Genomic DNA, 23,630 nt, shown 5'->3' with positions numbered 1-23,630 from the left:
AATTTTCCCAGCAAATTTCTCGGGAAAAAATTTAAATTTAAAAATTAATTTTCCCGGCAAATTTCCAGGAAAAAAATTTTTTAATTAATTTTTCCGGCAAATTTCCAGGAAAATTAATTTCTTTCTGAGAAAAATTAACTTTTCTGGCAAATTTCCCGGGAAAAAATTTTTTTAATTAATTTTCCCAGGAAAAATTAATTTTCCCAGCAAATTTCTCGGGAAAAAATTTAAATTTAAAAATTAATTTTCCCGGCAAATTTCCAGGAAAAAATTTTTTAATTAATTTTTCCGGCAAATTTCCAGGAAAATTAATTTCTTTCTGGGAAAAATTAACTTTTCTGGCAAATTTCCCGGGAAAAAATTTTTTTAATTAATTTTCCCAGGAAAAACTAATTTTCCCAGCAAATTTCTCGGGAAAAAAATTAAATTTAAAAATTAATTTTCCCGGCAAATTTCCAAGAAAAAAATTTTTAAATTAATTTCTCTGGGAAAAATTAATTTTTCAGGCAAATTTCCGGGAAAATTAATTTCTTTCTGAGAAAAATTAACTTTCCTGGCAAATTTCCCGGGAAAAAAATTTTTTTAAATTAATTTTCCCAGGAAAAATTAATTTTCCCAGCAAATTTTTCGGGAAAAAAAATTAAATTTAAAAATTAATTTTCCCGGCAAATTTCCAGGAAAAAATTTTTTAATTAATTTCCCCGGGAAAAATTAATTTTCCTGGCAAATTTCCGGGAAAATTAATTTCTTTTTTGGAAAAATTAACTTTCCTGGCAAATTTCCCAGGAAAAAATTTTTTTAATTAATTTTTTCCAGGAAAAATTAACTTTCCGGCAAATTTCCCGGGAAAAGAATATTTTTTCAGGCAAAATTATTTCAGAAAAAAAATTAAATTTCCCAGGAAATTTTATGAAAAAATAAATTAAAAATTATTTTTCCCCGTTCAATTTCCTTCTAACTTAGCAACAGTAACCAAGCAAAAACAGTATTATCATAGCAACTGTAGCTTGGTAACTGCTAGTTGTTCACAAATTCATTGATTCAAAGTTATAAAAGTGACTCAACTAACACAGGCAGCAAGTACGCTGCCTAAGCTTAAAGACTTTTCCAGCAATAAACAAGGATTAAAACAAGAAAGTAGCCGGACAGCGAGACTAGTCTACCTTGCTTTTTATTTTAGTCTAGTAGAGGGTGTGGCTAGTAATAATTATTAATTAATTAATGAACAAAATGGCATCTTTATCCAGCAAGAAAACAGGTTTTCTAAGCTCTCTTTCATACCAAGTCAGACATTTAACAATGAGTAAGCCATTTAATGGATATAATTTACCAAAAATTGATGATGTTTTACCATTTTTCAGGCAGAGCTAATTGTAATATTATTAATAGTAATAATAATAGTAATAAATATTATGATTTGGTTGTTATTGGAGGTGGGTCAGGTGGTCTTGCTTGCTCTAAGGAAGGTATAGTTCGTTACGTTCATGCTGGCTAAATTTCATTTTTTTGCCTAAACTTTTGTAGCTTCACAGTTAGGAAAGAAAGTTGCAGTCTTGGACTATGTGTCTCCATCACCTCAAGGTATATAATTTATTTATTCTGTATAACACACGGATAAAAGAAACACGCTAATCTTAAACATTGAAAAGAGAACCAAAGCTTTCATTCACAGTATTAATAATAAAATAATAACTATATATAACTAGAAGAGTTCAACACATGAAGGGGAGAGTTTCCTACAGCCATTTTGGCATAGTGCTGAGTTTCTTGTCAGTAGATTTGTTGCTCATAAATCGGGCCAAAGACCATGTACTATAGTACAGGGTATTTTGTCAAAAATGGCTAGGAGATAATTTTCCATTTTTATAATTTTTTCTGATGCATATACATGCACTTATGTTGTATTATCAAATTTGAGCTGATTTCGATAAAAATTGGATTTTTACGAATTTTTAAAGCGACTCAAATCAGGCCAAAGCCTTGTACTATATAGTACAGGGTCATTGATAAAGATTAATTATTAATTTTCTAATTAGGTACTAGTTGGGGTCTTGGTGGTACGTGTGTCAATGTTGGTTGCATACCAAAGAAACTGATGCATCAAGCATCACTAATACACTCTGCTGTACAGGTATCTCTACACAATAAACTGATGGCTACATGTACATATGTATATTACATACCGTATAGCTGAAAATTTTGGAGGGGCAAATTGCTAAATTTTTGGTGATTGGCATATTTTAATTTGACAAATTAATTCATTTAGCTGTACAGTATACACCTCTCTGTTGTATCAGTTACACACTGCTGTTACTTCATACCTGATTTTATTAAATATTTTTAAAGGACTCGTATAGTTATGGTTGGATGGATTCTAATAATGCTAGCTTAAACGTCACTCACGATTGGTAAGTGAGGGTATATTGCAAATGCTAAATGAACATTATTAGTTGTTTTGTCAGTAAAAGGAAATGTGTACTTTTGGTATTTTGAATAGGAACTTATTGGTGGACAATGTACGCAATCATATACTATCATTGAATTGGGGGCATAGAGTACAATTGAAAGAAAAGTTAGCAACTTATTATACATGTCATACTATATGTTATGTCACTATAATGATATATGAACCTTACCTTAAATTTTAAAACTTTTTTTTCATGTATGGACTAATTTATAATTATGTATTTATTATTTTTAGAAAAGTTGACTATTATAATTGTTTTGGTCGCTTTGTGGACAATCACACTATAGAAGCTACAGATAAAAATGGGAAAAAAGTTAGCAAAATAATAATTAATTTATAATACCTACAGCATGTAATCTCTCCATTCCTCCCTCTCTCTCTCTCTCTGTTTCTTTCCTCTCTCCTCTTCTCTTCCTCATTCTTTCCTCTTTAAAGATGTCATTATCTGCTGATAATATTGTTATTGCTGTTGGAGGAAGACCTGCTTTCCCTGATCAGGTATGTAGCTATGACAATTCAATCTATTCCTATAGTTCTCATCAGGTCCCTGGTGCCAGAGAGTTTGGTATTTCAAGTGACGATATTTTCTTTCTAAAGGAACCACCAGGGAAAACGTAATTTTGAATGAATATACTCCTTTATATTTTATTATTTTTGTATAGCCTGGTAGTTGGTGCTAGTTGTATCCTTCATATTATAATTGATTCCTTCCAATTTCCTTAATTTATTGATTTGTTGATTCCTTGATTTCGAACCGATCAGATGTTGCTTTAGAGTGTGCTGGGTTCTTGAACGGTCTCGGATATGAGACATCAGTCATGATTCGATCACAACCACTCAAAGCATTTGACGAAGTGAGCTTTGTTTGAATGTATTTTATTATACATGTACATGTATATAACCATTACATAGCTTTATTTTTTATTTTCTTGTTTTATTACAGCATTTATCAAAGCTTGTATTAGACCACATGGAAGCCGAAGGTGTTGAATTCCTCAGAGACTCCACCCCTTTAAGAGTTGACCGGATAATCAATGAGTCCGGGAAGACAGAGCTTCAAGTCTCTTATTCCACTCGTACAGATAATTCTAATAATAATGGCAGCCAAGAAATGCACAAGGTAATATTTTATTGATAATTAATAATAATTAACACTTCATAATGTTGTTATGATATTTGTGGGTCTGATCCCACACACATTGGTGTCTCCACCAATCTACCACTAGCTCATAATTAGTTCCCACATTTCCTACCACCAAACATACAGTGTGTGTACTTTATACAAATAAGCTTCCTATTTTTCTTATTCATTATTAGCATCATTTGTATAACACAGCCCATTAGTGCATGCAATAATTGAATTTCAAGTGTTACATAAAAGAGTTGTGTAAACTCCTATTACAATTCTTACTTATGGAGTAGTGTATAGAGTTACACTTACATTATCTTACTCTCTCTATGTGTATCTCACCAAACCATTCACATACATTTGAATCCATTTACTCATTCTTATAATCAGCTTACATCTACCGATCACTTTATTTCATTACAAATTGCTTTACATGCTACATGTACTTAATGGTACACCCTTTTACTCATTCTTATGTACTTAATGTATATACACCCATTTACTCATGCACTAGCTTTCACGTACATATTTATGTGCACACATCACTAGAGATGCAAGGGTATCATATGGACACTACTGACAGTTGCAGTCTAGCCTCACTGGAGCATATCTTAATGTTAATACCATGTACGTGACATACAGTGCACTGTTGAGCTGTATTGTTATAGTACTACTGTTAAAAGCATGTAATATATTGCACTGTATTTAGCAATAGTGTCCATGTACTGATTAGTTAAAAGGATATCACTTTATTGCCTTTAATGGTATAATTTTGTGTGTGTGTGTGTGTGTGCTGGTAATGGGGCCATTTGTTACTCACTATAATGGAGTTAAGAGTTGTACTGTCACAATAGGACCAGTATAGTCTCATTAGAAATTGACTTACCGGCTAACCCCATTACTACATTGAATATCATATATAATTCATATTTCTTATTATATACAGTAACTTCTGTGAGGATGAAATGTCATTTTATCATCATCATCATCATGATCATCATGCTTCAGTACTAATTCCACTGAGAGTTGCATCATTACCTCATACAATAAGAGTTTAAGCTAAAGTCTCAATGGGATTAGCAATACTTTAGTACACGTAACAAGAGATAGGGAGAGAGGAAGAGATATATAATATTATATTTCCTCAATGGAGCTAAAGACATTAATATTTTAATGGGGGAAAGTATTGTGTGTCTCAATGGGATTGAGAGTACTCACTGTAGAACCATAAGTGACGACTGATACCATACCCACTGACATATCAGAGGAATAGATTCTCTCCCAGTGGAATTGATGAAACACTCATGGATAGAGAGAGAGGGAGAGAGGGAGGGGTTAGAGAGAAGAATGAGGATAAGCTCAATTGCTGTTTACATTACACGTGTACTTTTTGTCCTAGTCTATATAATCTTGTTCAACTTTTGTTCTGCACATATTCCTTGCATACATACATGTATCTCTGTCCATGCAAAAACACAGCACACATACAGTACGTGTACATCTTGAAAGCAGACAGAGATTATAATTAGTAGTAGATCGTGTATAATTACTATCAATGTGTGGGTGGTAGTTGTACATGTATGTACATGTACATGTTTCTGTGAGCCACTGATGACATTAATTTCCCAGAATCACGACATCACCTTATTAGTCATTATTGTCATTCACACCATACCCAGCTACATGTACCTCACTATGTCTTCACTATTAAACCTTTTTTATTGATCCACACAGGTTGCTGTGGATACGGTTCTGTTTGCTACTGGTGAGAACACACAGACACACACACTCACATTCCTGTCTCACTATGAGTCATCTCTCCCTCTATCTCCCCCTACTCACAGGAAGGAGGGCAGCTACTACAGACTTGAAACTTGATATACTTGGTATTCAAACTGATGTCTCCACCTGTCAGATTCCAGTTGATGATAATGATGCCACTAGTCTGCCTAATGTGTTTGTTATTGGTGACGCGGCTCTAGTGAGTTTTTAAAAATATCAAGTTGACTGAACTTGACTCCTTTGTTTCTAATTAGTGTCACACGATTCTAATTAATGGCACGGTTTTATTGCTGCGCCTGTTTTGTCATTTTAATTATAAAACTACTTTTAGGGAAGGCCAGAGTTAACCCCGGTAGCCATAATGTCTGGTAAACTATTGGCAAAGAGATTATACTCAAACTCAAGTGAACTAATGGATTATAAAATGGTCAGTGACAACAAACACAAGCTTACGTCATGCATGTATACCATATGGACCCACGACATATAAGTATAATGACGCCAGTCCATGTTTTGTGTGATTACTATACAGTTCTCACAAGACGTTCATTATGTCATATAGACATGTATGTACATTGTCCATTCATGAATGCACACACACACACACACACACATACAGTAATTCATTCATCCATTCATTTATTCAGCTAGTAAACAAGGCATTAACCCTATTAAATGTTAAAATGGGTCGGTGATTATGTCCCTTGGATGTTAGATATCATTCTGTACCTCATTAACCATTCATTAGTTTACATGCACTACTGACAATGAGTGTGTGTGTGTGTGTGTGTGTGTGTGTGTGATTTTTAAAAATATTTTAATGTACTATAAAGCATACCTGTGTACACTGGACAGATGCATATGGATCTAATGTGATTCTTGAAAGATGTTTTGTTTCCATTCCAAGGCTCTTACTTTCTCTTGGAAGGGAGTATGATATAGTATACAATACTGATAATTGTTTACGGCATTCTAACCATTCACACCCATCCAGACAGCTCAATATAGTAAAATAAATTCATTGCGTGTGTCGATCTTCATGTCACGTTCTTCTTGTGGGTGGGAGTTTATACCTTTTATGTACTTTATTAATCGTAATCATTAATCTTACCTATGTACACTGCACAGATGCGCATCCATGTAATGTACATTGTGCAATTCTTGAAATATGTTTTGTTTCCATTCCATGTACCTTTGTCGCTTTCTCTTGGAAGAGATATGTACTATACAGTACTGATAATTGTTTACGGCATTCTAACCATTCACACCCATCCAGACAGCACGAAGTACACTCGATATAACAAAATGAATTCATTTTGGTGTGTCTTCAGGTCACGTTCTTCTTGTGGGTGGGAGTTACTTTATACCTTTTATGTACTTTATTACACTTAATCATACCAGCTCATCATTTTAATGATAACATCTATCACATTGAAAAAAGTACCTTTTACTAGTTTACCATGTTCTCTGTCCATGAGTCTGATGATTATGTATTTACTGTCTCACGCCCACTTTATGTGGGGAAAGTCATAGCCACATCCTTTATCCCTTTGATTTTGTTTTGATTCCCTGATTAATATTGAGGTGTGTGTGTCCGTCACTCGTTAGAGGAGAGTCAGTTTGTGTGGGTTGAGGGAAAGATATCAGTCATAACAATTGATACCTACCTATTATCGATTCATGAGGATCGACTGTATACTGTATGTTGTAACAGTACTTATGTTCAGTGAGTGAGTATAATATAAACTTGTGTGTGTGCCTTGCTACACATGTACTTTATTATTGGTATGTGCATTGCTATGTATGCATAAATCATTGCATTGTATTTATGCATTTAAATATATAATTGTGTTGAGTGTGTGTACTATAATTGCTAATATGGTAATATAGTGATTTTGAAGTATAGTTTGTGTACTATTTTGTATGTGTGTGTCTTTCTCTCTTACAAAGAACTACTAGTGGATGCCTGTAGCATTTAGAGCCTGTGTTTACTACAAAAAGTGACACATACACGTACTGTATACAGTCATTCTCACTCTTTTTCTTTTGTGTAGTACAAATCATCTACACTACGTTGTTCGTGTACATTTATGTGCATGCATACGTCTTGTATTTCAATTGATTGTTTGTTCATACGTGACAGCAGGCCGGCCCGACATGGAATCTGACCGTCTGTTTACAATACATGTATTATGGGATATTGTTATTTGTATTGTTGTTTAAACAGTATCGAGTGAGAGAGGAAGGGAGGAGGGAAGGTGCACATGCAGATACACTTGTTACATATTGTGTGTGTGTGTGTGACTGCCGGATTATGTTTGCTTTGACTACATTATCAATGATAGTGTTAATCCATTAAAGTGTCTATATACATGCATTCGTGCATCAATCATATGCTTGTTCGATATATCTTAGAGGCTCTTGTGAAAGGAGAGGGTAGGGGGTTAAAGGTGGAAGATCAGTATAGCGAAGGCAAGAATTTTTTGAAGCCATATATTGATCAAACGGTGGCAGCTCATTAACATTTATTATTAAAAATATGTAAACACAACATACGCAAATGCTTCTAATTGAGTCCTGCAACATATTTGTGTTTGTTTATGTGTTTCCCTTTAGGAAATAATTGGATCTATATTGTCATTTTATTAGTTGCCTGGATACATATGTCAATAATCACGTTACTTCATATTGGATTACTCCATGCTTGCATGAGCTTACGTGCTGCATTATAAGCTTGTCCCGTATAAGATATAATTATTGTGTTATGCTAATTGTGTTCATGCTCATCATAGCAACATAATTGCCTAAATAAACCATTGAACTACTGATGTTGAATGAATTATAGAGACACACCTAATGCCACACACAGTACTGGTAGACAACCAGTCACCTACACACATCATGCATTACGCACGTAAATTAGAGTATCGATGTACTTTTATTGATGTACTTTCGTGGTATGTATGTATGTATGTATGGCCCCATATTTCCTTATTGTAAATTGTTTTGTGTTGTTGATGGCTCTGTTGAGTCTGTTGACATGTGTGAACTCCAGGTTGAAAAACGCTCAAGAATGCTCGTGACGTTATGTACCTAGGAATGAATGAAATGCCAATTACTTGCTATGATGCTTGTATGTGTGTACAGCGCATAGGACATGTGGTGTCTACACATGTACATGTACATTATACACGTGTTACGCATGCAACATGTATGCCCTCATACCTTGTAATGGTTGCCACAGCAGATATACATGCTCGTGCATGCTAATAATTATTTTTGTGAGCCTCTAATGTCATTTGTTAATTTGTTAATTTTTTGCATCAGGTTCCTACAACAGTCTTCACTCCATTGGAGTATGGAGCCATTGGGTTTACTGAGAGACAAGCCATTGATCAGTTTGGAGAAGAGAATGTCGAAGTAAGAACAAATAAATATTAAACTATGACTTGGTATGGTGTGCAAATGATTGTACCATTTTAATATTTATTATTATTATTTTATATAAATCTATACTTATTATCATTGTGGTTTGTGTTATCATTATTATTGATCAATGATACTGCTCAGCATTACCTTGTTAGATACATGCACATCTAGGCCTTCCTTTCCTTTTTGATTCACTACAAGTACAGCATAATTCATGCTACATGCATATGCATGTTCACTGCCCATATTGTATCATGGACTTATATGCATTGATCCACTTGTGCTACACGTCCGTAATGGTATACCGGTACTCACATGTTTTGATATTAAATATGAACTCTTAGATAACACGGTCGTACTTTAGGGGGAAAACCACAAGAAGGGTTTCTCTTATCAGTCATTTATGCTTACTACAAGAAGTGTCATAGATACTGTGTTAGTTCTGGTTTGTTGGTGTGTGGTTAAGTGGTGTCCCTTCTTGTCTCCTTGGTGTCTCCTCTTATAATTAATGGAAGACTTACTTGGGTGGCATATAAGTTGACATGTTGCTGGTTTCCACGTACAGTGTGCATGCATTTGGGTCTCTCCCCAGGATTTGTTTTCTTCCTCTGACTATAGTTCATTTATTAGTGTTTCCTTATTTCCACTGCCTCCTTCTTTCCTTATGCTTGTTGTTGGTCCCCTCCATCTCTTTGTCCTCCAGCTCTACCGGCTCCCTAGTACACTGTATATTGTTATTGCTAAGATGTTTTTGATATCATTTATTATCATTATTATTTTATTATTTTATTTTATTATTATTATTAGCATTTTTTGTATAGGTGTTCCATGCATTTTATAAGCCACTGGAGTATTACTTACCATTCCGTAACAGCAATCAATGTTATATTAAGGTATCGTCATGTCTGCATTACCATATACAGAATTTCCCACAAAGTTCACAAAAAATCAAAATTTGATTGGAATGAGCTCGAATTTGATACACAACATAAAATCATGTATATATGTATCAGAAAAAATTATTAAACAGAAGATTCTTTTATTGTGATTTTTGTTGAAATAGCCTGTACTATACAGTACAGGCTATTTTGCCCAGTTTTTAAGCAACTTGACAATCCACTGACAAGAAGCTGCATGAGCACATGCCAAAATCCTGTGGGGAAACCATGACCATGTAGTACCATTATATCATTGTCATTCATTCTACTGCACCTCATTAACTGGAGTAATGGAACTGATACTTGCTAATGTCAGTCTACTCCTCTTATTCTTTAGGTTGTTTGTGCTGCCACTGAAGGGAGGGAGAGAGTTGTTGGTCTTCATATGACTGGCCCTAATGCCGGTGAGGTTGTTCAAGGGTTTGCTGTAGCCATAAAGTGAGTGGGGGAGGGAGAGGAGGGCGACCAAGAGAGGAGAAAAGAGGGGAATTAAATTACCATATTGTGGTGCAGCCCTATTAGTATTTATTGGCTTCTTTGTTATTATTATTTTATTATTACTTGATTTGTTATTATCTACAATGAATCCTATTCTGTGCACATGCATGTACATGTACATGTACATGTACATGTACAATGTAGAATAAACTGTTGCAGTAGCTCAAGTACATTACATATACATGTATGTCGTTAATATGGACATGCAGCAGTACATGTACATGTACATGCTTGAATTGTCTTTTTGTGTGTGTGTGTGCTTGTGTACATGTAGTTGTACAGTGTGGTTTGGTGTTTCTCTCCCTTTTAATTTGATTACACAGATTGATACACATCCTGGAATCCAATAATGATGCCCTTCAAATGCTTCTCATTCCACCCTCTCAGTCACTCCCTATACAGTATAGGACTATGTGGGGCAGCGTCCCCCTTTGTTTTCTACTACATTGTATAATTGTATTGAATATATGGGTGCACTGTTATATGTAGTATGTCATAACCACATGTTTATGCGTACACTGTACTACTACGTGTGTGTATGACGTACTGGATGTGTATTGCGTGTATGTTCAATGTATGATGTATGTGGGTGAAGCGTATTGCGTGTTGTGTATGTGTGTGGTTTGGTTGTTTGGCAACTTGCTGTAGATAAAGGGAGAGGGGGAGGAAGGGTATGAGAACTAAAGGAGAGAGAGAGAAGTGGGAGAGTTCCTTCTGTATTAAACCACACACTGTAATTGATACTTATTGGGTACAAACAATAGGGTAGGGGAAACAAAGCTACTCTACTAAAACTCTTGGAGTATCTCCCTGTATGTTCTTCAGTACCTGTAGCACTACATGTATGGGAAGGGTGAGGGGGAGAATTAAAGATCCAAAGAGTCAATTAGATACAAAAGACTGTATTATATGTAGTGTCATTGTTTATTCATAAGAGGTTTATATTGCCCTATACCTCACAGACCACTAATCTGGTGTTAGGGAGGAGCTTATAACAAGTATATCTCTTATTAAACAGCTGCTACTGATGGCGCCCTGCTTTACACAATACTGAGGTTGTGTGGTTGTTGTAGTCTTTAAGTGCTTTAAGAGGATAATAGTTACCCTCTGACCTGCCCTCCAGGCTGTTTGATAGCCATGGAACTTCCCCCTAGTCAGATCTCTGAGTCACTAATAACAACTGTCAGCATATTGTTAAGATTATCAGCTGTGGCAAATAATAACAGACTAGCTGAGGGAGGCAAATGTGTATCATGTTCCCTCCTCATCCTCTCTGCAGGTCAAGTATAGAATAACTGAACATGTGTTGGGATGGATAGGGTATCAGTTTTAGGTTATTCATAGGGTGTATGTGTTTATGAACATGGTGCTGTGCTGGTAACTCTGATAACCTAATAGACTGAGAGAAAGAGAGAGAGGGAGATAGAAAGAGAGAGAGAAAGAGAGAGAGGGAGATAGAAAGAGAGAGAGGGAGAGAGAAAGAGAGAGAGAAAGAGAGAAAGGGAGAGAGAAAGAGAGAGAGGGAGAGAGTGGGAGAGGTGAAAGACCTGTGTACCCATCCAGTACCTGAGATGATAGAGTTCACTGATTATACTAGTATTGATGTGTACTAGTGGTTTGGTGGTCTGTGTACCCGTATGTCTTATTGTAACTGTACCATACACATCCGATTGTGTAAGTCTAATTGTATGTAACAATGGAATTAGGGTTTAATGGTGTGTGTAATGAGTATTTGATTGTTTATTAAGAGCATAGCATTGTTTCATACTCTTGTCTTCCTTCCTCATTCCTCTCTCATGAATCCATCTCTGCGGTACCACGGGGTCTCACTATGTTATGCTTTTATGTCATTGATGACCTATGCTATATGTGTCTTTTATTATGCTTCCCCTCTCTCTCTCTTCCTCTTTCTCCTTACCCTTCCCTTGTAGACGTGGTATTACAATGAGAGACATACAGTCCACAGTGGGTATACATCCAACTGTAGCAGAGGAGGTTGTCAAGTTACATATAACTAAGAGTTCGGGGGAAGACCCAACAGTCACTGCCTGCTGAGGCTAAATCTCTTCTCTTGTCCTCCACTGTGTAACCAATCAAGATGAGGTAATTTATATATTTTATATTGCATGCTGCAGCAGTTTTATGTGGTTTATTATGTCATATTTATTATTATTATTATTATTATTATTATTATTATTATTATTATTATTATTATTATTATTATTATTATTATTATTATTATTATTATTATTATTATTATTAAAACTGTGCACGTACATGTACATGTATATGCATTACCTTTTATCAAGGTTGTTTGCATGTGAAAGTGTTAAAAACTAACTAGTGAATCCTTTTATCATTGATCATGTTGTGGTTAGAAACAGGATTTATTATCAGTGCTCCCCCCCCCACTCTCTCTCTCTCTCTCTCTCTCTGTTTGATTTAACGGATGTACATGTACATGTACATGAATCTTGTACTATGCATAATGTACTTGTGCTTATACATACATGCAATAGAATCAGTTAATTTGCATTAAATGTGTTATTCTATCGACAAAATGTAGTGTCTGTCTGTGTATGCACATTTAATCACTTACAATATCTCTCTCTCTTCTCTCTTTCTTTCTTACTCTAAGTGAGTGTTTTCATAAGACATCATCATGATATATTCCATGAAATGTGATACGCCTATAAATCCCCTTACAGATAACCCTATCTTATGTATCCATCTCTTTTTTCTTTCTCTCTCCAGCTGGAGAGTTTCTGGGGGGAATTTTTATGCACATTATGTATAATCAGTTTTGTTTTGGTGGGAAATTTGAGACACTTTGATAGAAATAACTTTAATCAATTATTATAATACAGTCAGGGGAAGTTATTTCATGACAGAGGGACTGAGTTAGGGTAAGCTTTATGGCCCTTCCCTTCATTCTCTTAGTCTGCAACCATTCATGTCTCCTTCTGTGGTTTATGGGTGATGATGATGATGGTCATGTTTATGCCAATAGTCTCCTTGTTTGTGCACAAACACCATATTTCCCTACACGATGATTTAAAGCATGTGTTATACATGTGCTCATGTTGCCTGTGACCTTTAATCCCCTTTATAATGCATTTTTAGCTTGGCTCCTTTAATTTCCTCTATTCCCTATAGTTTCATTATCCAATACTACCAATGTAATTCTACAGTACTATATTAATGAATGTACATGTACATGTATGCGTATTTATGTATACATGTATGTGTGTGTGTGTTTATCAGTAATAGTCATTTTAATTAATTTTGTGGCTATGTATATCCGTATTGTAAATTTACCTACCTGCATATCACAACTGGTCTCTATGGAAACTAGTCCCATGGCACCGTTACAATGCTATCATGTGTCACAAGGAATGCAGTACATGTACTGTATGTGTGAGGTTAGGTCGTGAGAGAGAGAGAGAGAGAGAGGGAATTAAAGTACACTGGGTTTGGCTCTGTATTGCATTAGTGTGGAATCTTTCCAGCTGCTATGATGATGATCCATTTGTTGCCATGGAGAGCCAAGACTAATTTGATTTAATTGCTGGGAGAAGAGCCTGTGGTAAGATGAGGAGGAGCTCTCGGGTTGATTGACCCTTCCACAGACCAAGACAAGCCTCTCATGTACATGTACATGTACATGTACATGTCTTTAGGGATTGGATGATGTGTAGTATATGAGTGGTGATGTGCTTATGTACGTGTGTGCGTGTGTCTGTTATTGTGCAGTAGTACATGTGAGTGTTTGTTTCTTTCTGCATGGAATGAATGTCATGATTGGTATTACTGTAATTTGGAAATTTGGGATGTTGGAAAAGGTGCAAAAAACAAAATAAGAGCGAGAGATTATTAATACTATATGATTATCAGAAGTTAATTAGCCCTATGTGTGTTATGTAAACTCATGTAACATGAAAGATTAGTGAACTGCCTTGTGTAATATCTTGTGGTAGATTATGTGTCAAATTATACTGCCTTTGGGTTTATTCATGAACCTTTCCCTTCCTTCATTTCCTCATTTTTATCTTTAAAGGCAATCACGTAAAGCTAATATGTACATTTTACACGTACACATGGAGCTCCTGGTTTCTATGTATTTTACATGTACATTCATGTTAATGCCTCCATATTAGTAGCTGTACATGTATGTGAACAGCATCTAATCTCCATATTGTATGAATAATGTAGCTGTATATGTAGGGACTGTATACAAGGAGATGTGGGTCGTGTACATGTACATGTATTTTGTGGCTGTCAGTCTTTTTCTTCCTAAACCACACACTTTGCTGACAGCCAATTCTTTTGAAATGTGAGGGATATGATGGAAGGGAGACTGAGAGAAGGAAGAAAATAAGAAAAGGGATATAATGGTAGCAATCATGCCTATACACACGTATGCACAATGTACATACATGCACACTTGATCTGTTGGAAAAAGGTCTTTGATTAGGAGTATAAAAAGTTAAAGAAAACACACACACACACAACCTAAAGTTGCAGTACTCTCTCCTTGCCAGAACACCTGTCATTCCTTGAATTACATGTACATGTACATGTAAATCTAGAGAGAGAGAGAGAGAGGGAGGGAGAGAGATCATACATGTAAATGTGAATGTGTCACTCTGCTTGTTGTATAACAAGGCACTTGTAGGTTATACCTGAGGGCTAGACTTGCTGACTCTCTCTCTCTCTTATTTTCTTTATGACATGGTGATGGACAGCCTTAATATGGATTCTGAATTGACTCCTAATAGCCATAAGCACCAACTCTCAGACTAATTTGAATAAAAGGTAGCTCGTGTATACACACACACACACACACCAGCTGCCCCTTCCCCAGTGACCTTGCTCCCTTTCATGAGTAATATGTACTTATATGTACTTGTTATTTAATGTCATTAAGTACATGTTCATGTACTTGTATGTGTGTACGGTACATGCCCTGCAATACATGTACATGTACATGTACATGTACATATAAAGTGTAACATTATACCATGTTCTTGTACATGGGATTAGGGCTGCGCTACTTGCATTATGTGCACGTACCGTCATTTTATTATTATTTAATTTTTCTACTAAGGTACAAATACTGTACATTTTTATTAAATGTTCTGTTCCTGTTTCTGCCTCCAGTGTCCCTTGTATCGTGTTCATGTATCGTTGAAGCCATTCAGCCATGTTTCCTGCCTCTAATGTAATACAATTTGTCGTTTTTGTCTAATTGAATTTGTTTCTCCACTAGTATGAAGCTGCTCTGACATCAGTCATTCATTTTTATGTCTTAATATGGACCGGGCTCCACGAGTGTCTATGTCTATCATATGTTTGTTTACATGACTTGATACATTAATACATATCTCTCCTGCACTGATCTCTTTATATGATTTTGTTTTCAAAAATCTCTCAATTATCTGGTTCAATGCTCTGACACTATTAATTGAAGGCTTAAATCCTAATATACCTCTACATTTACATATACATGTATTGGGTAGCTGTTAAATTTCTACATAATGTACATGTACATGTACGTGTGTACATGTACATGTACACGTACATGTACATGTACGTATGTATGTGTCTATGTGTACTACAGAGCCATTGAAGCCTTATTGCAGACTTGTGTACCATTCTAAGAATTGCATCACTTTTCATACTAGCTGTACAATCTATAGCCTTGCAAAGTCTAAGTTGGTTCATAAAATCATATATTTGATTGATCAAAGGGAATGAGGGACAGCTGGTGCTGGGCGTGCATGTGTGCAGCTAACGAGGTGTGATTAGATTTCATTTCTTTTATCGTTGAGTGGTTTGTTGACATGATGTTTGATTTAATCTGTTTAGCGCTTGATTCCTGGACACAGTATGTTTATCATGTGAGAGTGTACGAATAAGAGGAATAGGACGCAATGCATACACAACCACAGTAGTAGTAATAATAGTGTGTAGTGGTCGGCATGAAGTAATGGAATTTACTCTTTTTAATGCTCTCTCCCTCTCTCTCTCTCTCTCTGTTTTCATTATAAACTATGCGTTAAGCCTAGCTAATATCAATTGTTTGTACAGTGTATTGATGAGCAGGTGGTCACTGTTGAGTCAGTAGCGCCAGTCAGCTCTCCCTTTCGCTCTTAATGTTGTCTTTTCTGTTCTCTTATCAGTCAGTGGTAGGTAGTACTGATCTGGTCTTGTTGCAACCGTTGGTAGAGTGTAATATCTCTCAAAGTACACTGTTACTGATAAATCCATCAGTTAAGATAGGCCTCAGAATAACTGTCATGTCTCTTATTGTGTCCATCATCATTAGTCACTCTAGTTCTGTCATGTGTCTGTGTACAGTATCACAGTCCATGTACATGTGTTAGTGATAAGGGGCTGAATGATCATATTGTTCTTAATAATGTCAATTATGTTGTCCTTTGTTTTTGCTTCACTTGTCTTTCTTTGTATTCCTCATTCTCCACTTCTCATTCTCCCTTTACTTCGTCTCCTCTTTCCCTTTCATTACCATGTCACTCACTAATGGCTGTACATTGTATTTTATTTTCATTGATGGTTATCTTTCACCAAAAATGGCTCTGAATACATACATGTATAAGTGTCATATGCTTTCTAGAAAGTTTGAGCTGACTTTGATCTCAAAATTTAATTTTAGCCAATATTGATTATATTTTCCTGAAATGGATACCAGAAGATTCTCTTAGCTCACCATGGAACTATGGAATCGCTACATGGACACAAACACAGAGAGAGAGACCACAATTGAACTCTGTGTGTGTCTCTGTACTGTATGGTGTGTCTCAGTTAATGGACCAGCTAATTGCCATCTGGTTTCAATCAGACTTGTGGCACCACGCATGTACATGATGCTTTGTATAATTCCCCACCTGCCCACTCACTCTTTATTCATTAACCCACTTCTCTCATTATTAGAGCTAAGCTCCTGACTATGAACACATGTAGACATAATTAAGAATTTATTAGCAGCCATTCTAGTGTGATCTTGATTGACTTTATTATACACGTACATATATGGACATGTACATGTACGTATTGTTATAAAGCCCAGTGCACACACGTATCCCCATGCTATTGCTTCAATAGGATGTGATGTGAGTGTGCTTATAAGCACTTTATTCACAGCACCATCTACCCACACCTACATGTACATGTACATGTATGTATGTTTACACACACACACATAATGAGATATGCAAGCATGATCATTTCTATATAAAAAGGATTCTTAATTACATGTAGCTCTCTCTCTCTTTTATGTGTCTTTTTTCTCTATTTTTCTTCTCTTTGTCTCTCTCTTTCTCCATCATCACTGAAGCAGCTCTACAAAAATTCAAATTAATATTATTATAGTCTGATTTGTTTTGATTCTATGGCCTCCACTCATCTCTCATCTGTTTAATTGCTAAATTACTTAAACCTTTGCAATAATTGCCTCATTATACACAGCTTGGGCACACACACACACACACACACACACACACAGTCAGTCGGTATTATTATCATTATTTTATGTAAATGTACTCTTTACTCTCCCTCTCTTCCCGACCCTCTTTCTCTACTACGTGTACATGTATAAATGCATGTACATGTATACGTGTGTACATGTGTATAGTTAATACAGTGCATGTATATGGGGATGAATCCTTGTAGTGAACAATAGCTTGGCTCTCTTTTTGTATTGTTATGTACTATACTCTATCATGCATACAATGTCTGCATACTCCAGTACACATAAGCCTACTGTACTATCATAATGCTATATAGTATTATTTATATCATTATCATTATTATATTATTATAATATTATTATTATTATGTTATTTTGATTATATATATAATATATATATACATATACACATGTACATGTATGAAGTGCATTTTGAGTGCTCTTTTGTGTGCATGTGACCACAATCCAGTATATTATTTTTGTGCATGCGTGTATTACTCCAGTGTTTTCATACTGTCTGAATGTCAATATATACATACAGTAGTGAGTCTTTGTAACTAACCAGAGCCTTATATCAGCTTTTCTTTATAAAGGAACTAATGTAGTCAGTCATTCAAATTAGCAACTGCCTAATGGAGATTATTAGCTTCCATGGGGACCATTTTGAGATACTCATCATCAGTACTAGTGTAGTATTGTAGTCTCAGGAGCTATTGAGTGGAGTCCATTTGTATTTGTATGTGGTGGTGATTGTGTTAAATTATTCTCTTTAATGAGAACCAGATGTATTATAATGAGGGTGGGTCCTAATCTAATTACCACCTTATGGGAAAAGGCTATTGTTGGAGTTCTGGGATTTATGATCATGCACTCATATCATCCGTCCCTTCACACACACACACACACACACACTCAAACTAGGACTGACTGTTAGAGTACTTATATACTTAATTACATAATCAATTTCACTATTCACATGTGTATATGTATGTATGTGTGTTTCATTGCATTTACAGACAAAACTATGCATGAGTTATTTCCTATAGACAAAGCAGCAGGCTGTCTCTGAACCCTAGCCTTTATTATTGGGTGTGGATTAATGACATTTAGAATCAATGTATTGTTGTGTACGACTGCATGTAAATAATTAATTGGTTCCGAATTATGATGCCAAATGTAATTTTAAAATCGATATTGTATATTTAGCTCAAATATAATTTAAATATTTAATTACTCTTGGTGTAGAGTATGTGTGGCATAATGTCTATTTTGTACCTGTACTGAGTGTATAACATACAATGTATATACAACCTTGGCTCCCTCTCTTTCTCCCTCCCTCCTCTCTCTTTTGTTGTGTCTGTATGTGGTTTCACTGCCTTGTTTAAAACAAAGGAAGGCATTATGCATACTCTCTCTTTCTCTCTCTGTACTATCAATATAGTAGCTCCGTGGCAACAGCTGTGTTGTCAAGGATACTTTGTTATTTTTGCATTTAAGTCATGAATATACATTTGGCAAATGACTAAGTAGAGTAAGAGTGATTGCATATCTTCTCTCTCCCTCTCTCTCTCTCTCTCTCTCTCTCTGTCCCTTTCTTCTAGTTTTGTGTGTACACTTTTATATCACTATTGATGTTAATGCCAACGCGTCGTTATGCTGTTAATGACTCTAGCATGTGTCCATGCCTTGTGTGTAGCCAGACTGAATGTCCAGTAATAGGGACTTACTTTGTGTAGTAAATAAATGTAAGGGAACATTGATCAACAGGAACAGCAATTGCCCTCTATTCTTTTTCTGTAATCTTATCTGGCCTCTCTTGCCCTCTCACTTTCCTGCTCTTTATCAGCCTTCCCTTTCCTCTATCATGGGTACAACCACTCTTTCCTCATCTTCTTTAATTACTCTCTCTCTCTCTCTCTCTCTCTCTCTTTCTCTCTCTCTCTCTCTATAAATTTATTTATATAATTATATACTTGTAATACTGTGCATGACTTTATTTGAACATGTTTTTGGTCTCTAATCACTTCATAGCTCCTCCTTTGAGGTATGTACAAGTGGCTGTGGGCTGGTATCCACTTGTCTGAAGAGCATAAGGCACTTGATTCAAGAGGGCATCACATAACATAGGGCAGTGCCTATTGACCATGAATCTTGTTGAACACTTAACACTTGTTCTCCCACTTAACCGCTTTGATACTTATCATGGCTCTTATTCATTTTCTCTCTCCTCTCTTTCCTCTTTCTCTCTATTTCTCTCCCCCTCTCTCTCTCTCTCTCTTTCTTATTGGCCTTTCTTTCTTTCTTTCTTTATGTAATTGACTTATTGTCTGTATTCCATGCCAATAAACAATCATGCCAAAACTCTCAAAGTATTACTCACCACACAGTAGGAATGACTTGGCTAGCTATAGATAGCTACGCTTGCCTCTCTGGGAATGTGTATTACACATGCATGTCGTGCATTCAGTACGTGCATTACATACGTACATACATGTACATGTACATTTGTGTCTTTTATAATCTTATTTGTAGTTTAACAATTCATCTACTCTAACAATTAAAATCTTTTTAAGTGTGCATGTTTGCGTAATTTGTGATTGTTTCCTGGGGCAGTAGTCTCATTCTCTCTCTCCCTTCCTTCCTCTCTCTCTCTCTCTTTCTGTTTACTCTAATTATTCTCGTGTGTGATATGACAATGGCTGTTAAATTTTTATTTCACTATGATGATCACACATCATAATACTGCACACTGACCACTGATACACAAACCCATACGAAATATTCACATGCATGTACACTCATGGCCTCTTCTGTCAATAATTATTATATCCTACAGAGAGATGTATAGCTTCTACCTGTACACAGGCTGTGTAAACTTGCCTTTTAAGCAATTCTGACCACAAGAGACTCTCTGTCTCTCTTTCCTCTCTGGTAAACTAACTACTGCAGGCTCACAGTTTACACAATTATATGTCCTCAGTTAGACCCACTATATTAGAAGAGGAAGGGAGAGTGGGTTGGAGGTGATGTTAATTTATATAGCAACTCTAATTACCTGTAAACATATAGTAAACTATGCCTTTGTGCTTCTGTCTGTGTACATGGAGTTGTACCTACATGTGTGTTTGGTGTCCATGTCTCCTCCTCTCTTTTACTACTCACATACTCTCTGTGTGTGTCATTTTATCTCTATGTGTGTGTGTGTGTGTGTGTGTGTGTGTGTGTGTGTGTGTAATTTTTGGGTAGACGACTTGTCTTTTAGGCAAAACTTCATAATCCAATTAATTTATTGACTTATCCTGAAGAGGTATGTCAGTTTACACAGGCTGGACTACAAGTATAAACTCAGGCCGACCACTAGCTACCTCTCCTACACATGTATCAAACCATATAATCAATCTATGAGCCGTCTTCGGGATGTAAAGGGCGGGCAGGCTCCTCACCACAGCATACCCTCCCACATCTCAGAAAACTGGTAAAACCGGTTTGGGGAACCTTTTGAACTGAGCACGCAGTGTAAACTGAGGCTAGACCTCATTGTGTTGTAGATAGGATCATTCCCCACCTGGACTTATCATCATTGCTTTACATTTTTAAAATTATAATGTTTTTATGTAACTCAGTTTTTATGTCATTATTACCTCTCATCTCTATTTCATGTGTCACCATTGAGTTTATGTTTATGTTTTAATGTGTATTTAATGAAAGTGTTTGTTTGCTTTTCTCTGACTTTTGTTTCTTGTATTTTCAAGTGTTTTTTGTTTTGTCTTCTCTAGTTTTTAAAGAGGCGGGGGTGTGATTGAACTCAAGATATTGATCTGTTGGCAAGAGAACGTTTATTCTTTTCTCATTTTAGAAGTCTTTCCGACTTTTTTCTCTTCTCTCCTCTCTCTATCTTTCTCTCTCTCTTTCTTCCTTTTCTTTCTCTCCTTCAATTGCTCAGTGATAGTGATCCTTTAAACCTTTAATGAAAGGGAAGGGTAACTTGATGGTATGAGCTATGCATACTACAATAACAACTGGATTATCTACTTTCTCCCTTTGGCGTGCAATTTGCACGTCGTCTTTTTATAAATTTGTAGAATTAGAAGAATGATTTATGTAATTCAAAGAGAGGGAGAGAGAAGCTCATAATTGCCATAGCTGACTAATGGAAGACTTGGTTTGTCAGTATATTTCCGTTTTAGCCATCCACTTCCTTGGCTTCAATAACATCATTTTATATGAGGGTCTACTGTGTAGCATGCATGCTGTAGCGTATAAAACCTCTCCTGGTCCTACAAAGAGGGCAGAAAGGAGGAAGGCTAGAGTGTCATGTGCCGGCAGTCTCTCGATTCATAACTACAGGAGAATCAAGAGTGTCCCGTCAGCTTCAAATTGCAAGCCACCACCTCATAAAGGTCAGTTAGTGCAGCATGTCTGCTCTCTGTGATGATGCATGGCTCAATCTCTCTCGCTCTGTGCGTCTGCTTCCTCGAAGGGGAGGCCTAGCAGCGCGCAAAGAGATGGCTCACATACACACACGTGTTGCATGATAGTAGATAAGTAGAGTAAAAATCAACTTTTGGTAGTAAAACTTCACTACCATGTATCATGAATCTCATTATAATTTTGCTGCACTCCTGCTACTACTAATAATAGTAATGTAGTGACTGTATACAGTAATATATAGATCCGTTGTTGTGTATTAGTTAGTATTGTTGTTATTTAGACTTCTCTTGTTATTCTAAGGGAGAATTATAATGCTAATGTTGTTAGTCACCGCCTCTCATTAACATTAATCCAACTTTTACATTACACTAAACTTATTGCACGTGATTGCAGAGAGAGAGAGAGTGAGAGAGAGAAGCAAACATGTAACCTAACCCAATGTGTTTGCAAATAGAGGGAAGAGGGAAAAAGAGCTAGTATATAGCTTTGTAAATATTATATCAAAAGCATGTTAGAGGTGGTAACAACTAGTTAGAAGGCTGGTGAGAAGAAGTGTTAACAACTACACGACGTCTCGCTTATCTCATGTTGTTGATAAATGAATGTGCGAGGATACATACTTATCTTCTTTCTCTTAGTAGGGGCTCCTCAAAGGATCCCTCTAATGTTTTGTGTACGTGCGTCATCAAGTCGTGTGCCATACAAAATGTACATGTACTTCTTCTTTAATCATTAGAAACCTTACTTGCCATCTCTTTATTCCCCTTTGACAATTTGTGCAATCTTGTTTAGCTACACGTACTATTGTCTTTTCATGGTACATGCAAATACACATGTATATACATGTCCGCTATCATTATGCATAACATCATTATGCATAGATGCTGTTTTTCTCATCACCTTTGTAAAAGTTATGAGGCTAGTCAAGCATACTAAGATTATGAATAACAATAGTCTGATTGATAAAGAACAACAGCATAGTCTTCTTAACCATGTGTGTGTGTATGTGTGTGATAGTTAATTATGGCCTTTGTGATTAATCGGGGGGTAACCATTTTTAGTACTAAAGAGAAAGAAATAGGGCGAGGGAAAGCGATATTGATAATAGCGCCAGTTTTGATACTACAAACACCCGTTGCAATGTTTTACCACACACATGCAGCAACTACTAAGGGTTGAAAGTGGGAAAGATTAAGCATCCGGACGCACATACATAGCATGCACATACATACATGCATATGCAGGGACAAGAATGCAACTACACCTTTGCCTTTACTCTAACACCTGTGTATCATTACATTCATTCCTTCATTTCTATGAATATCATTAGCCTCCATTCAGCGAGGCAGTTTGACTCTCTTCAAAGAGGTCAGTCCCGGCCACACACAGTCAATGACTATTCCTTCCTCTTGGCTCTTGGCATGCTTCTAGTATGAGACAACGGGGCAAGTCTGCATCTGTTGACTG

The 23,630-nt window shown here is 36.1% G+C and overlaps 2 protein-coding genes across 3 annotated transcripts in view; both read left to right on the top strand.

Moving 5' to 3' along the window:
* The first annotated feature begins 1,199 nt into the window (after nt 1-1,199).
* On the top strand, nt 1,200-21,832 carry LOC100638438 (thioredoxin reductase 2, mitochondrial-like). Of its 2 annotated transcripts, XM_003389659.3 has the most exons (20): nt 1,200-1,303; nt 1,362-1,466; nt 1,525-1,581; nt 2,037-2,131; nt 2,347-2,408; nt 2,498-2,572; nt 2,702-2,780; nt 2,903-2,965; nt 3,011-3,081; nt 3,130-3,149; nt 3,230-3,321; nt 3,411-3,587; nt 5,331-5,361; nt 5,441-5,577; nt 5,710-5,805; nt 8,706-8,798; nt 9,629-9,700; nt 10,083-10,183; nt 12,175-12,346; nt 21,509-21,832. In XM_003389659.3, exons 1-19 carry the CDS (start codon nt 1,222-1,224, stop codon nt 12,296-12,298), a joined length of 1,632 nt encoding a protein of 543 aa, XP_003389707.2. In that variant the 5' UTR covers nt 1,200-1,221; the 3' UTR covers nt 12,299-12,346; nt 21,509-21,832. The 2 variants fall into 2 exon arrangements, with proteins under 2 accessions (XP_003389707.2, XP_019857476.1); XM_020001917.1 differs by lacking the exon at nt 21,509-21,832 and having other exon boundaries at nt 9,615-9,700; nt 12,175-12,265.
* Nucleotides 21,833-22,006: 174 nt separating this feature from the next.
* LOC100637684 (uncharacterized) overlaps nt 22,007-23,630 on the top strand; it is an 8,536-nt gene continuing 6,912 nt past the window's right edge. Inside the window, exon 1 of the mRNA XM_003389653.3 lies at nt 22,007-22,132. The gene's annotated coding sequence lies outside the window, so the exon portion shown is untranslated. The remainder of the gene's footprint in view (nt 22,133-23,630) is intronic.

The sequence above is a fragment of the Amphimedon queenslandica genome, unplaced genomic scaffold, assembly GCF_000090795.2.
Source record: "Amphimedon queenslandica unplaced genomic scaffold, v1.1 AMPQUscaffold_13010, whole genome shotgun sequence".
In the NCBI taxonomy this organism is placed as follows: Eukaryota; Metazoa; Porifera; class Demospongiae; order Haplosclerida; family Niphatidae; genus Amphimedon; species Amphimedon queenslandica.
This window is presented reverse-complemented; position numbering and strand designations above follow the sequence as displayed.

Coding starts and splice junctions, on each gene's coding strand:
- LOC100638438 (XM_003389659.3), top strand. CDS start 1,222: ATGAACAAAATGGCATCTTTATCCAGCAAGAAAACAGGTTTTCTAAGC. Junction 3,588..5,330: donor GCAGCCAAGAAATGCACAAG/GTAATATTTTAT, acceptor TGATCCACACAG/GTTGCTGTGGATACGGTTCT. Junction 5,362..5,440: donor TACGGTTCTGTTTGCTACTG/GTGAGAACACAC, acceptor CCCTACTCACAG/GAAGGAGGGCAGCTACTACA.